This window comes from Pyrgilauda ruficollis, unplaced genomic scaffold (genome assembly GCF_017590135.1).
Source record: "Pyrgilauda ruficollis isolate IOZ18807 unplaced genomic scaffold, ASM1759013v1 scaffold6, whole genome shotgun sequence".
Classification (NCBI taxonomy): Eukaryota; Metazoa; Chordata; class Aves; order Passeriformes; family Passeridae; genus Pyrgilauda; species Pyrgilauda ruficollis.
In genome coordinates, this window is record NW_024527710.1 from 12,060,898 (window position 1) to 12,076,124 (window position 15,227).

Consider the following 15,227-nt stretch of genomic DNA (forward strand, 5'->3'; position numbering starts at 1 on the left):
TTTACTGCAGCCATGGCTAGGAACACAACACCTCAGAAAACTATTGCCCTTCTATTCACTGAGCATCGATCAATTCATTCAGAATTTACTGGGTGTAAAGGACAGGGATTACAACACACAAGCATTATTTCCCAAACAGCAGCATTAAAAAAGGCATAAAAGAACTAAATGCCACATATGCTATAAACAAGTGGCAATCATCTATGTGCATCCTACACAGCACTGCAGAATTCAAGAGAGAATCAAGTGCCCCCAGAAATTTTTACTCCCTCTTCTTTCAACTTGGACAGAATTTGCTGCCTGAGGCATCTCAGTGCACAGACATTTGTGCACATGAACACACAAAATCACTGAGACATTAAAAGGAGCTGGGTCTGTTTGTGACTCTGTCCCACATGCATAAGAATTAGCAGAAACTTCATGAGTGAAGTCTATTGATTAACCAAACTATTCTCTACCACCTGCCTAAACACTGATTTCCCATTAGGGAACATGATCTGGCCCCAGGATAGATTATGGAAATCAAATGACAAAAATGCCAAGAAAGCTCAGTCACAGCAATTAACAGAGTCCAGGATTCAATCAAGTCAAGTTATGGCACATAAAAGAGGTTTTAAGCCTGATCATCTTTAATCAACTCGTTTTTATTACTAATGAATTGTCAAGTGCTATCAACAATTTAAAAAAGGACACATCAGAATTAGTAAGTCTACTACAAAATGCAACAATAGAGCACCTACTGCTCTTACAGAGACTGGAAATGATTACAAAATTGTTAAGTGTTCATCCCTAAAAAATGACACAAACTATGGTTTCTTCAGAGAAATAGTCTGTGGAGAGGGAATATGGGAGGGCATTTGAATGCACAGGCATGGGTATGTTAAAAGCAACTCACATACCAAAGCCATCAGAGGATCTGCTCTATTTTCTTCAGTTCCCAAATCAGGGATTTCTGTAGGATATTCAACACAGAATTATGTAAATACCATCATACAGCCCCAAACACGTCTGTAAATGAAAATCCAGCTGGAAAGTTTTTTGGGATGTCTTCTTCTGCTTCTGGCTTAGTGGTGTCTGCAGCCCTGAGCATTTCTGCACCAATCATTAAACAGAAGGGACATAATACCAATTTGATCACAGAAAAAGTATAAAAGTGGTTCAGATTTAGAAGAATACAAGTCTAATATGTGCTTTCGGCTGTAAGGAACACAAGTACAACTCCAGCTTAAAAAAGTATATAGGAATATAACAGAAGGCCTTACACTGGCCTGTTAATGGAAGATAGCATAGCTAAAAAGAAACTGTTTTAAGTAATGTGGCAAATACTGCATGAAGGTGGGGAATGGAGATAAGAACATCCTTAAGAAATTACTACCACAGTCCAGGCATAAACATATTCTGAAAGGTAAAGGTTGCAGAGAAATACAGAAGAGCCAGCAAGAGCCTCAGCTGGGCAACACTGGACCAGGAGAGATAACTCGAGGCCTGTCTTGTATGCACAATGAGTTTGTAAACCTTGTAAGACATTTAGCCAGGGACATTATCAGCCAAGTGCCAGATTTCTGGAGGAGTTTTGATCCTCTCAACTTGGGATTCCTTCCAACTGGCAGATTAGCAGTGTTAATCAGACACTGCTTGTCACTGCCTATCTGAACTCCACAACCGTAACCTTACTGTTGCTACCTTTATTTTTTTAATAAAAGACAAATTTATTGGGAATCAAAGTGTCACTGAAGCACAGCTGCCATTCAAAAATACTCAACATCTCAGCTGGCTATAAATAACTTTTTATGTGGGAAGAACATGGCTTCAGTGGCATAAGAATAATGTGAGGGTTCTCATGACCTTGTTTAACACTTCCTTTTGCTTAGCATTCACATCCAGCGCTTCGTGCTGACAGACTTAGCAAGAGACACTTGCCAGTACAGCTCAGGGAACACTGGGAGAGGAAGGCACTTGAGACTGCATTTCTACTGGAGGTAAAATCCTTTCATAGTTATTCCATTTGGCAAGCGAGGAGAGGAACAAGAAGTTCCTTTTGGGAGCCTTCCTCCAGTGCCATCAAACCCAGCTGCTGCATTATTCCTGAAAAGGGGGTCACTATGCCAAAATCCTCTCCTAAACTGTACTTTCAAGCTATGGAAATGGAATGGAGCAACAAAGGCTTCTGCAGTCGCTGTTCCAGGGCAGAGATGGATTTGTTATGCTGCTCCCAAGGACATGAAGTATGCCTGTGTCTTACAGCAGTCAACTTTTTAAAGCTACTACAGTGTCATCATTCATCACCTACACATCCAAATTACTCTGACCACATCTTCTCACAGCTCACAAATTATGGCACCTCCTGTTTATTAGAAAATACATAATTTTTGTTTCAAATAACTCAGTTTGACAAAACCCATCAAACTTGCCTAGCAGCTCTGCTTGTATGACGACTCCCTATATTCTATTCACAAAAAAATCTAAAAACATTCAGCTAATATCACTTCATTTGTTCCTACCTCCCTATTCTTTCTCAATGCCAGAAAGGCACCTATTCTGTGAGCAGCATGAAAGCAAAACAGACCCACCCCATCTCTTGAGCCACAGCACCATGCATGGGATGAGCCATATCAAAGAGACACCACAGCCAAAAAATAATGGTTGTTTTTGCAGGGACAGTTTAAGCTACTGCAGAATCAGACATTTTGTAGCACAAAATCACAACCTTAATTCATTCAAATGTAACACAGCATTAGACACTAAATTAGCACTTCTAATTGCAAGTGTCTGGGCAGTTTCCAGGTTGCCCTTTCTGGGGAAAGACTACACCAGCTAAAAGATAACAATGAACTTTAATCAGCATTTTCCTCCTCCCATGTGCTTTTAGTCCAACCACAACGGACAGGGTAATTGAGTTCTTATCCAAATGTCCTGCCAATCCATCAGTAAAACTCCACAAAAACCTCAAAACACATCATCACCATCCTCCTTACGGTGCCTTCCTGAGTTATTCTGCTGACAATTAAGATTCAACAGTCAAACTTCATGAAAGGGCAATGTGAAATGAATTAATTTTCATTTAACATGTACTTGAGCCCTTATCTCCAGAAAATTAGCATTAATTCATTGCACTCATTCTGCCAATTAGCTATTGTTCCAAAATGCTATGGAGAGGGACCAAGGAGGAGGGTTACATGGCTTCTGTAGAGAACCATGAAGTCAATATGACATCTCCTGCATCCCTTCAGCCACCAGCTGCATCACAGATTAAACTGAATGGAGACATGTCATGGTGCCACACTGCAAACCAAGTGGAAACTAACTTTTCCACATTAAATAATTTTCTTGAAGCATTTTGAAAAAAGATTATACTTTCCCCGAAGTTCGACTGTGGATTTGTACATTCAACACCTTAAAATGGCAAAATCTGTCAGAAGTAATCGCTTTTCATTTGAAGCAGTTCAAGGGGTTTCTTCAGTGAAGCAGACTGTGTCATAAATACAATCCACAGACATTCACTCACTGTGAAAGACGGGGACCTCTTCATTAAAACCTCACGCTGCAAACCACGGTGCCCATGGGTAAGCTTAGGGTCAGGGAACAGGAAATCTCTTGTATTTTCTTCATATGTAGCTAGAACTTTTCCCACTAAAAAGAAAATACATACTTTAATTGGAAAATAGACAAAGCCATACAGCACAGACACCACACACAGAGCCATGTTGAAACCAGGATAAATTTTGCTCTTTACAAATTAACAGCATGGCTCTAAAACTCCTACAGCACTAGGAAATAACCTCATCAAGTTAAATCAGCAGCAAAAATGTGCAGAATCTACTATGAAACTATGTTTCAATGTTACTGGAAAAAAAAAATTAAAGAAGATTGTGTTAACTCTTCTACAACAGGCACATGAAAGGTTTTCCTCAGGTAACTTTTCAGTACTTTTCTTCTTTCTTTCCCTTCTATGTCACAGAAAAAAAACAAGTAATGGCACCCAACCCCTTATGACAAGCTACCATTCCATACTACAGAACAGTAATAGCAGAAGTAAAAAGAAACACAAGCACCAGCAAAATAATTTTTTTAAGTTTTTATCAATACGCTGGCTTGCTACTTCTAAAAAAAATGCTTTTCTTTAGAGGTAAACCCTTGAATGTATACTGTGAAGAAATGGAACTTGTGCTATTGCAGCCATCTTGCTAGCTGAGGTTGGGCTGTATCACACCCATGTCTGAGCCCTGAAAATAAATTTTTCTGCAAGATCCTTTACATTCCCACAAAGAAAAAAAAAATCCCGATTCAATACATTTCTTCAAGTAAACAGTCTGGTAAGTCACCTGAGAGAAGCAGTAGTTTCCTTGAAAGTACTAAGGACAAGTGCTTTTAATACCACAGTTTCCAAATGAGTCCTCTTTAAAACTTGACTTTATTTCCAATAAAATGCAGATTTACATTATTCATGGGAACACTTGAATTTCATTAAAATAGATTTTTATAATCACACAAACCAATAACAGAAGTATGACAAATCGCTATTTATTATCTTCACACATCCCAAGAGACCTGTAATACTTATAGTGAGGATAAGAGTTTTCCCAGTGGTCACCATTAAAATGGAAAGAAAAAAAGTGTCACTCTGAGAACAAGATTATGCACTCTGAAATTTCACAGACAGCCTCTCTAGATGTGAATTGTGGTGCAGTTAATAATTATGCACTGGATGATTTCAGTTTATTTTCCATTTTTAAAATATTATCACTTTCCTAAGCCTGAGTATGATACATTTAAATATTCAGTTATTATTCTCTTTCAAGAATGAGATCCTCTTGATCTATTAACATTTTCTATTCAGAGGACTATTTGTTGAAGGGCTTTCTGTGTTGTTTGTGTGTTGAAAAAAGTGATTGTGCTGTAATGGGCAATGCTCTTCTGGAAATTCACCTATTAAACTGCATAATTTATGAAAAGACAGATACAATACCTGGAGGAGCGAGCTGTATTAGTTCAAGTACTGCTGTGTCAACTAGAAGGGAAAAAAGTTTTTTCAAGAGTTAAAAAAAAACCCTAAAATGAAAATTCCCAGAGTCAAAGCCCAAGAAAAAGGAATCACTGATTTAAGCTTCACAGCACTGTACATTGCTGCACTATTTCCACCACACCAATAATAAGTTAAAATTAAGTATAGCTTGCATAAATATCATAGATGAACACAATGGCATTAGCAGGGTACAAATGACAACATTAAATCTGACTTAAAACTTGTAAGTTCTATCTGCTGCCAAGTTTTCCCTCTTTTAAAGAAGATTATGCAAGCTTTGCCCCCTTTACAGATAACTCCCATGTGAGGGTGCATATTCCTGCAGTTTGAGTTCAGGGCACTTTTCTCACCACAATTCATTATACACATGTAGCAAAACATAATCTTCTTAAAAATGAAAAGAATAACTTTACAAAAATTGGAGGTTTATCCCTCTATAATTTGAAAATTAATCAAATAAATGACCATATAAAGGAACCCACTACCAGATAACTAGTTGGACTTTCAATCACTTAGGACTTTTTACCCTTTTCCTGTTCCAAAGCATGTAACATACATTTCTAGAGGCATTTTGTTAGATAATATTGGTTACCCACTAGTTTTTCAGAGAACAGGCTCCTGACAGAAAAACTATCACATACTTTAAACCTCCAAAACATCTTTAGAGCTTATATATGTATGGCATTAATGGATATAACATTGTATACAAAAACCTAGAACTTACACTCCAGCAACTTCACAAGGTCTCCAGGATCAACTATATTAGCAAATTCCTGAAAAAGAAATAATAATAATAATAATAGTCATAGTAATAATGACACAATCAAAGTATTCAGATGGACCTCTTGGGAAAGTGAAGGGAAAAAACCCAAAAATCAATGCTCTTCCTTGCCAAGATAGTTGTCAAGTGTTATCCCCATGGGAATAAGAATGCATACTAAACTAATCATTTGGAACATGATCAAATTCATTGAAAGCCAGCAATTCTTGTTATATACTTTCCATCCATACAGAGTTCCTTCTCTGTATGTAAATAACAAAAAATAATTTATTGTGAAGTGTTGAAGATGTAAAGGTAAGCACTGTTGAAGACAATTTCAAGAGAGAAACATAATTTGCTGCCTGTACTACAATTCTGATAGGTCAATGTTCTCTAATTTATTAGTAATGCTTTAAGCTTCATTTTCACAGAGGTGACTTTTCAGTCTCCTGTTCAGGTTTTTTTTTAAATCTGAATGCTGTGTGAATAGATAGCAAGGAATAGGGGAGGTTGTTGCACTGGATGGAGGTCCCCTACATTACAATGAAAACAGCATTCAGTACATTTCCCTTAAGTATGTTTGCCTTTAAAGAATGACAATCTTTTTTACTCTTCACAGGTAGTGAAATTATCACTGTTTGTTTCTCATCCCCTTCGCCAGAGCATCACTCTGAGCAAGTTTACTCAGCCTGGTTTTCAAAGAGCTGGGGAATGCTTAAAGGAAAAGAACTAGAAAGGGCAAAGTATTATTATTCATAGGTAGTGAAGAAGCCAGATCATATCTGTAAGATACTGTGTTTCATTATCCCTGTGGTACTAATAATGAAGCTAGTAGGGACTCAGAATATGTGATAAACAACTATAAATTACAGGGTCAGAGTACCAGTCTGGGAATTCTGGTGACAAACCATGAAAAAAGTATCTCAAAGGGAGTAAGATGTCACCAAAAAGGCTTCAGCTGCTATTTTATCTTTCTACTAAATTAAGTTGCCTCTCCTATATTGTACAGTCTCTGTTCTTCACCTTGCCATAATTTTTAGAACAAAAACATTCAGCCCTATTCAAGCCAGGAAAACAGACACTGAGGAAGGACAGTTCACAAAAGAATCAACAAACATCTAAAAATTCTCATCATACATTAGAATCGTCAGTACACACAATTCTTGAGTCCCCATGTGGGTAATACAGGCACACCCCTCCTCTGTGCTAAAGAGAAGCAGGAGAAAAAATAGTGCTCCATTCTCAGTGTGATTATTTGTGCTCATGGGTTTTGCAGACAATTTTTGTAGAATTTGTGATGGGGTTTATTTGGGTTGTATCAGCCCTTGACATATCTTACCTTTTCAAATACTAGTTTTTCTTTAAATAAGAGCGGGAACACTGCAGGGACACATTCAGTTTTGTGGTACTGCCCAAGTACAAAGACACTGAGATAAAGTTCTTGTTTGTCTTTCAGCTGCACTCCAGGACAAGTTATCTGCAGGAGTAACACACTCATTAAACAAACTGAACTTTAGCTAGACAAGCAATGGCTGTTTTCAAGATAAAAATGAAACAGTCAAGACTGAAATGGTTGATTTGTGAAAGTCAGGATGTAACAGACTAGAGAAAAAAAATTCTTCTCTAAAGCGATTCTATTTGTACAGACTGGTCAGGAAAAAAAGTCACCATTTTAAAACAATCAGGACCAAATTCTTCTTGCTTAAATAAACACACTCCATTATCTTCAACCAAAACTGAAACCCAAGGCCAGGTTAATATAGTCAAATGTATGCTCTGCCTGTGTAAGGCACAATCATCTCCTACATGAAGACTCATGTAGAATGAAGTCTGCATGATGCCAACACACAAAACCCCACCCAAACTCCATCCTAACTACAGAATAAAACTGGTAAACGTACAGGCTTAGATATCCATACTCTGTCCAGCCACCAGAAAGGGCAAGTTTATTTGCAAATTTTCTGTAAATGAGAAAAATCAACTGTTGTTCCAGTACTACCAGACACATTTCTTCCTTTCTCTGGGAAGTTTGGCCATCTTTAAACTCAAAGCAGGGAAGGCTTCTTACTAGGCTGCCACATATTGCCACAAATCTCTCAATTTTCTCTGCACAATTCTGAACTTCTTTAATTAAGAAGTCAGTCTGTTTTTATAGCTCTGATTAAAAGAATGTGCACAACTCTTTCCAGAACTATTTGGTATTTTCTTCAAGCCACGTGGATTTATTTTATTTCCCTGACAGAGAATTGACACCTTTCACTTAAGTTCTCATGCTCATTTTCTATGTCAGTATTAGAAATACGAAATTGTCTCTTCCAGCATAAGGTTTCTGGAGAAAGCGTTCAGACTTTCAATTGTCAGGTAGAAAGACAAAGGAGGAGAGTGATGGAAATTAAAATAAGTGGTTTGGTTACAGTCTCCTACTCCCAAGTGAACATTTTACTTGAGAAATCCTAACTGGATTTAGAAGAAAACTATATAAACAGCAGGAAAAAAGGTGGAAGAACTAGAAGAAAACAATGTGTGATAGATCACTACAGATAAAGCATAAGGTAAAAAAAGCGTTTCCTCTCCATATAAATGAAGGCTTCAAATCTACAAGAAAAGTGCCAGAATAATGGATAATCCAATTGAAACAGTCTGTCAAGCATTAAACAGCTTGCATGACACTCATGCAGTTGCAAGTGTGAACAGCAGAGAGACAGATTTCATTCATACAAGGAAAGATCCCCAAACTACATACTACATGTCGTATCAGCTTTACTTCTCACTTTTGTCTTCAGTATTTTTGTAGAATTTACAACCATTTTAAGCTGGAGTTTTGTGGAGAAGGGAGCCAGTGTTTGCCTGTTTATTGAGATGAAAAGTAAGAGATCTGAAGATGCACGAATGGGCAAACCTGCCAACAACAGGTGATATTTTTTCTGGCTATCCTGTAAAAAGAAAACAAATTCTTACAAATGAGCATGTGGGCCAAGGTAGCACATGTGGAAAGTTGTGATTCTACCCCGCTGGAGATAAATTGCACAATTCATCGCCTGGGCTGGAACACCAAATCTATGTGGCCATGTAACTTTAAAGCAGTTCCAAAAATGAATGACACGTGCTTATCTGCAGCTCATGACACCTACTCTGTAACATGCAGAGCTCCATAACACTTGGGAGACAAACTGAAGCTCTTATCTGACTGCAGACTGCTCCAGCAGGATGAGGGATTATTTTAAAGATGGTAAGAGTGTTATCTATGGATCAGCTAAGGAAGAGGGAGATCAGTGCTGCAATTAACTGACCTCACAAGCAACCCCAAGGACCATGAGAAATTTCTAGGACAGGATTGTGCCTGATATTTCTGCTGAAAGTTCCTGGGAGGATGGAAAATGTGTACCAGTCCACAGACCCTCCACTGCTGGACATCACATATGGCCATAAAGAAATCACTGAATTAAGCTCACAGAAAAGGACAGAATTCTACCGATCTTAACCCTCTAGAGCACTTACTATACATGGTCCCAGGCAGGATAAACCAAACAAAAAAACTACTTAGTCTTTAAGTAAGGCCTTCCATTTGAGAAGAGAAATTAAGGAAACTACCAGCAAGACAAACCAAAGAGCTGGTGGACTCAGATGGGAAAAGATCTTGGAATTTCATTAAGTCAAAGGAAGCAAAACCCATCTGTATCCTAAAGCAAGGGAAAAACAAAGAGGGCAGAACTTTTGACACAACTGGACAGGCTTCAGAGAGGGTGGAGAAATATGCAGGGCACTGTAAAAAGGGCAGGAAAATAGATCAGAAATTTGGACAAGACTTTGGTCACAAATAAAGCAAACAGAGAGAGAATTAATGGACACAGCATAAATCAGCCAAGATGTGAAAGCTAACTAATCTATGTCCCAAACACAACTGAATATTTTGCCTTGGTTTTAATAAAATTTAACACAGGAGAAAAAAAACCAAAACTAACTCAAAGAACTAAATTATGGAAAAAAAGTAATTCAATATGCACTAGGCCTAGACCAAGGAGCCACAGGGAAGCTGAACCATCTTCAGCACATGTTGTGAAAAAAATGTAATTTTTCTTAAATGTAATGAAAACAAGGAAGGTAGAATCTGCTCATAAATAACAAACACAAGGACCATGTGAGACAGAAAGAGAGATCTGAAAACTGACAATCCCATTGATCTAAATATTTAAATATTCGAAAATAAATTTATGTATGAAAAGTACACTAAATAAAAACCCAGTAGGACACATTCCATAAAAACAAATCAACCAAGCAAAATTCTAAAATTTCTTGAAAATCCATTTTCTGGATAAAGGATATAATGAGAAATTATTATTTATGATGGAAAAGGTAATAATAGTTAGTAGAGGAGTTAAGTGTCAAAGATGGTACAGAACTGGCCAAAGGACAGCATCAATAATGTGCAAAAACAAGGAGGCATCAAGCTGAGCTTACCATTAAAAACATTTCTCTCTGCATACTGGGATTCATGTCCTTTAGCATTTTTGATGACCCTGACTCAAGATACATAGGATGAAAGTTAGACTTTTTTCCCCTACATCACCTAAGACAAAAGCAATACCCCATTTAGAAAGGGGTCCAATTCTGACTCTGACCAATGCAAATTCGAAGTGGAAGAGCAGCTCCCATCTCTAAGATGGTTAGAAGGCTGGGGAGTCCATCACACAAAATACTACCAAAAATACCAGCTTGCTTTAGCTGATAAAGATCAACTGGGAAATGAAAGAACTGCTGCCTAAAAAAATACGTCAAGCAAGCAAACGCCAAGGAAAGAAAAAACTCCTTAAATGGAAGGCCAGTGTTTACATTTGTGTCTCTTTCCATTCTTACTTGTAGCCTTGAGAGCAGGGTAAATAACAAATACCCCACACCTGAAAACCTGACCCTGGGGAAATGTGTTCCCTTGTACTCACTCCTGGCACAGGAATTTCTCACAGCCAGTGGGAACAGAAAATGAAAGGACATTGCTCTGCTCCAGGAATCAAGCAGGCCTTGGCACTGTGGAGACAAACACCAGCTGTTGAGACAGCACAGCAACACCGCCAGGGTGACACCCTGGCCATCCATGTGTGGAAATCCACAGCTCTGCCTCCGAGCAGCCACTCACGTTTGGGAACAAGGGTAGCTAAGCAACCAGGAATACCTGGGCAATTTCCCAGTATAGACTTCCTGGATCTGCACTCGAGTTTTGTGGATAGCATCTCGTGTTTTCCTCTCAGCAGCAGGTATTGTTTTATATATGGCAGTGCTTGTTCTGGATTACAGGACCAGGGCATATGAAGCCAGCTCCAGGGTAACAGGGCACTGCCTAACTTCTGTGAAGTTTTCAGGAGCATGAAACAGCTCCTTGCTGTGTTCCCAGCTTGGATATGAGCAGAAAACTTTGCAAAGTGCAAAGAGTACAATCCTAACATAATTAATGCCAAATCTTTCCACTTTCACACCTTCTGACCTCACTCCCTGCCATGTAACAAACACCCAGATACTCAGACCTGCCCAGAACCATGAACAAGCGGTGCCCAGAACCATGAACAAGCTGCTCTTTCCTGGGACTCGTTTTGGTTTTTTTGTTTGTTTGTTTTTTCCCCTACACGCTACAGCTTCCCAAGAATCGGTGTGTTTCAAGAAACACCTTTTCCACAGGAAAATGAGAAAAATGAGAACTCTAAAGCGGCACAGCTGTTGCTAAAACAAGCGGAAGGGCGGTGGCACGGGGACAAACATCCCTCACGACTTTGCCACAGGAAAACGGGAGCTGCGGAGGGGCTGCCAACACCTCCGCGGGGGCTGCGGAGGATGCACCCACCGGGGCTGGAATGCCAGACGGAGCGCGGCCCCCGCTCGGCAGCCGGGCCCGGAGCAGCCCCCCAGAAGCTCGGCCGGGCCGGGAGCGCGGGGCGGCGGCCGGCCGAGGAAAGCGGGGCGGGAAGCGATGCCGGAAGAGCGAAGCGCGGCTTCTCCTGCCGGCCGCGGCCCGGCTGAGGCGGGCGGGGAGCGCGGCCCGGGCACTCACCGAGCGGAGCTCCAGCTGCAGGACGCAGCACAGCGCTTTCCGCGGCATGGGCGGGCGGGCAGCGGGGCCCGCCAGGTCCGGGCCGCTTGGGCTCGGCCGACGCCGTTGTCACGGTAACCGGGGCGCGTCCGGCCGTGGTGGCCGCTCCGCCCTCCTCAGGGGCGGCTTCCCTTCCTTCCCCTCCCTGGCTCCGTGCCCGCCCCGCCTCGCCGCCATCGCTTCAGTGATGAGAGGCCGTGCTGACCCTGCCCACAGGCGTCCCCTGAGCGCCCATGTCTCCTTCCCTTCAGCCCCTCAGTTCTCTCCAGGGGCTCCTGCCCTCACAGAATCAGGTTAGGTTGGAAAAGATCTCTGAGATCGCCGTGTCCAACCTATGGCCGAACACCACTCTCAGCTAGACAGTGGCACATCTTGTCTTCCTTTAAACGCCTCCAGGGACTGTGGCTCCACCAGCGCCGTGGGCTGCCCGTTCCAGTGTTTAATCATCGTTTTCATGAAAGAAATTCTTCCCAATTTCCAACCTAAACGTCCACTGGTGCACTTTAAGAGTATGCCCTGTTGTCATCTTGCTAATCCTGTCCCTCATCCCTGCTCATCCCACAGTCTTCTCTGGTTCTCCCACCTTCACACTTCCTGACCTCAGGCTGGCTCGTCCGGGCACTCCCCACAGGGCTTTGTGGAGCTGCAGGGGGCCTGCTGGAGTGTACCAAAAGTACCACACATAGTAGATAAAATAGCACCATAAATAGTAAATAAAATACCATAAATAGTAGATAAAATACAATGTCCAGCCTCTGCCTCCTGAAGGGCAGACAGTGCCGGTGATGGGTGATGGAGCACTGGTGTGAAAGCGCAAGTGTCCAGTGTGAGCAGGGAACCAGGCAGGCCACAGGCAAGGGCAGGGCTGCTTTGGGGCATCCAGGAGGAACGTGAAGCTCAGGATGTGTCAGATTCCTTCAGCTTCTTGATATATCAAAGTCCTCCAGCTTCTTGGTCCTCCTGCAGAAAGGTGCAGAGAGAGCCTTCTCTTCAGCAGAGCAGTCTTAAGCAAGGTTTATACATCTCCAGGCTTAAGTAGCTAAAAACCACTGTATTTCCTTGCCTTTTTTTTTTTTTTTTTTTTGCCTTTACTCTTTTGATGCAATTCACCTACATCCTGTTGTAGGCATCTGGGCCCTTTTCTCTTGAGTAACCCATTTTAATGTGCTCTGTGGTGAGATACAGTGCACAGGGTATATTCCATCTTTGAAGACTTGTCTGTACGCTCTTATCATATCTTTATTCCTACCCTTCCATAAACTCAGATTTATTTCCTTATCTTTACCATTTTGGTCGTATCAAGGATATTCCCTAATGTCTCTACTGCTTAGTTGTTTTCAGAGCATTTGCAACCCCATCCAACACCAAAATAGTCTGATTTCTGTCTTAGCAAGTGCAAGTTATTTCAGCCTCAGACCTTGAGGGGATTTTGGGCTTTAAATATTCTTTCCAAGTTCCCAAGTAAAGCTGTAGAGAGGACAGAAAATTTTAATTGCTTCCAGAAGAAAGCAGTGGCTCAAATGATTCCCTTGGCTTTTTTTAATTTTAATTTTGCAATTTCAAAGAAAAATCATGTTAAGTAATCTGGAAAGAAACAGCATTCTGAAAATGCTTTGATTTCTGTCTTTGTTTTTTGGTTTTGTTTATTTTTTTTAAAGAAAACAGCAAAGAACATGATAGGCCAGTGCAGACAAAAGTGAAATCTATAGATGGATTAAATATTGCTACTAATACTTGTACTAATCTTTTAAAATAAATAAAGGATTGGAAAGGCAGGCCTTGTTTTCATTAATGTGACTTCTGTAACAGCTCTGTTTTTGTTTAGGTGGTTTTGGATCTTTTTTAGGTGTGGTTTGGGTTGTTTTGGTTTAGGGTTTTTTTTTTGCTTTAGCAAAGGATTCTGTGTTTAGCGCCTGGAAAATTCTCTGTAGACTTCTAGTACATATATTAAGGAGGGACTTATTGTTGGATGAAATAATTTTCTAAGCATTATCAGTCTCAAGGTTATGAATAGCATTCCAGAGTTAATGAGAAGAAAATTCTCCAGATCCATAGCTTCAGATGGTAGCAGTATTAAAATGGTTTATTGCTTATTTTCAGCTACCTTTCATATATATGCTATTTAGAAGGTTAAATAATGTGTTAAAGATTGTGAAGTATGAGATATTATGGTAAGTGTGGCCATATAAGAACAGAAGATAGATAAATGCTGAAATCAAAAATGGTATCATGTTTGTGATGAGAATTTAATATCCATGTGCAGTGCCCTGGAACAGAAGTACTTTATAGCCCTTGAAAAAGGAGCACAAGGCAGGACAGAAAGCTTCTCCAAAGAGATAAGGCAGTGATGAATTTCAGTGCTTTTCCCTGGCAAACCTTCTGGTCTGCAGAATTTCTGCCCCTTGTCCCTGCTGGGCCTTTGGAAGGAAGGCTGCTGCTGCTGCTGCAGTGCTTTCCTCTCCAGCCCTTTCTGCAGCAGTGAGACCCAGCTGGACCTTCTAATTTTTGTTAAATGCGTGATTTACATTTGCATTTGCACTGCAGGAACAGTAATGCAGGAATCTGGATGACAATGAGGGAAAACCAGGACTTTTACTAAAAATCCATTTCTAATGAGAAAAAACTGTTAACCAAAATGACAAAAAAAGTGCTTGCTCCTGTAATAGAGCTGAGATTTTAACTGCTGTAAAATTTCCCTGCTGTGAAAGCACATGAATTCCTTTGCTTTTACAGCAATAAATCTTCTTGTAATACTATTTATACTTAGTTCCATGTATTAAAAGACTCTGAATGACTTCTCTGCATTGTGTTATTTTTTCTTTTACAATCTACTCCACTTATGGGCTTCAGCTTTTCTTGTCCTCTGGACCCTCTAACATGGCTGCTATGGAAGAGCTGTGATGTCATCAAAATACTCAATTTTGCTCTTATTTCTACCACTGCAAACTAGAAGTAACTCTCAAAAGATTAAAGTCACACTGGTTTAAGATAATTACCACTAGATTTATTTATTTATTTATTGTTGCAATTCTTGTGGTGGTCAGGCATCAGGAGATTCATGTAATTGAAATTGCATTGAAATGCACTACAAAAGAGGTAAAGCGGGGAAAAGAGGAAGAGTCACGTTTGCAAACAGTGGGTATTGTACAGTTCAGTATCTAAAAAATACTAGGGATTAGACAGAATTAGATCGGTTTGGAAACAGTGGGTATTGTACAGTTCAGTACCTAAAAATACTAGGGATTAGACAGAATTAGATCAGATCAGGCTGGAGATCAGTGAGCAAGCCTAACATCACTGAGTTTGTCAGGGGCTCACTTTCAGCTAAGAAGCCAGGAGTGGTTTTCTCCATTTCTTAGGAAGCAGAA

General features: G+C 40.2%; 1 protein-coding gene across 2 annotated transcripts in view; it reads right to left on the bottom strand.

Annotated features, from left to right (window-relative positions):
- SPATA6 (spermatogenesis associated 6) overlaps positions 1–11,977 on the bottom strand; it is a 42,124-nt gene extending 30,147 nt beyond the window's left edge. The window contains exons 1-5 of one of the 2 annotated variants that reach the window (XM_041483501.1): positions 11,821–11,977; positions 7,123–7,260; positions 5,748–5,796; positions 4,967–5,008; positions 3,506–3,630 (exon numbers count right to left, since the gene is read on the bottom strand). In XM_041483501.1, coding sequence (XP_041339435.1) covers positions 3,506–3,630; positions 4,967–5,008; positions 5,748–5,796; positions 7,123–7,260; positions 11,821–11,868 — 402 coding nt within the window. In that variant the 5' untranslated portion in view covers positions 11,869–11,977. The remainder of the gene's footprint in view (positions 1–3,505; positions 3,631–4,966; positions 5,009–5,747; positions 5,797–7,122; positions 7,261–11,820) is intronic. The other variant, XM_041483502.1, reaches the window with a different exon arrangement.
- Positions 11,978–15,227: the final 3,250 nt, after the last annotated feature.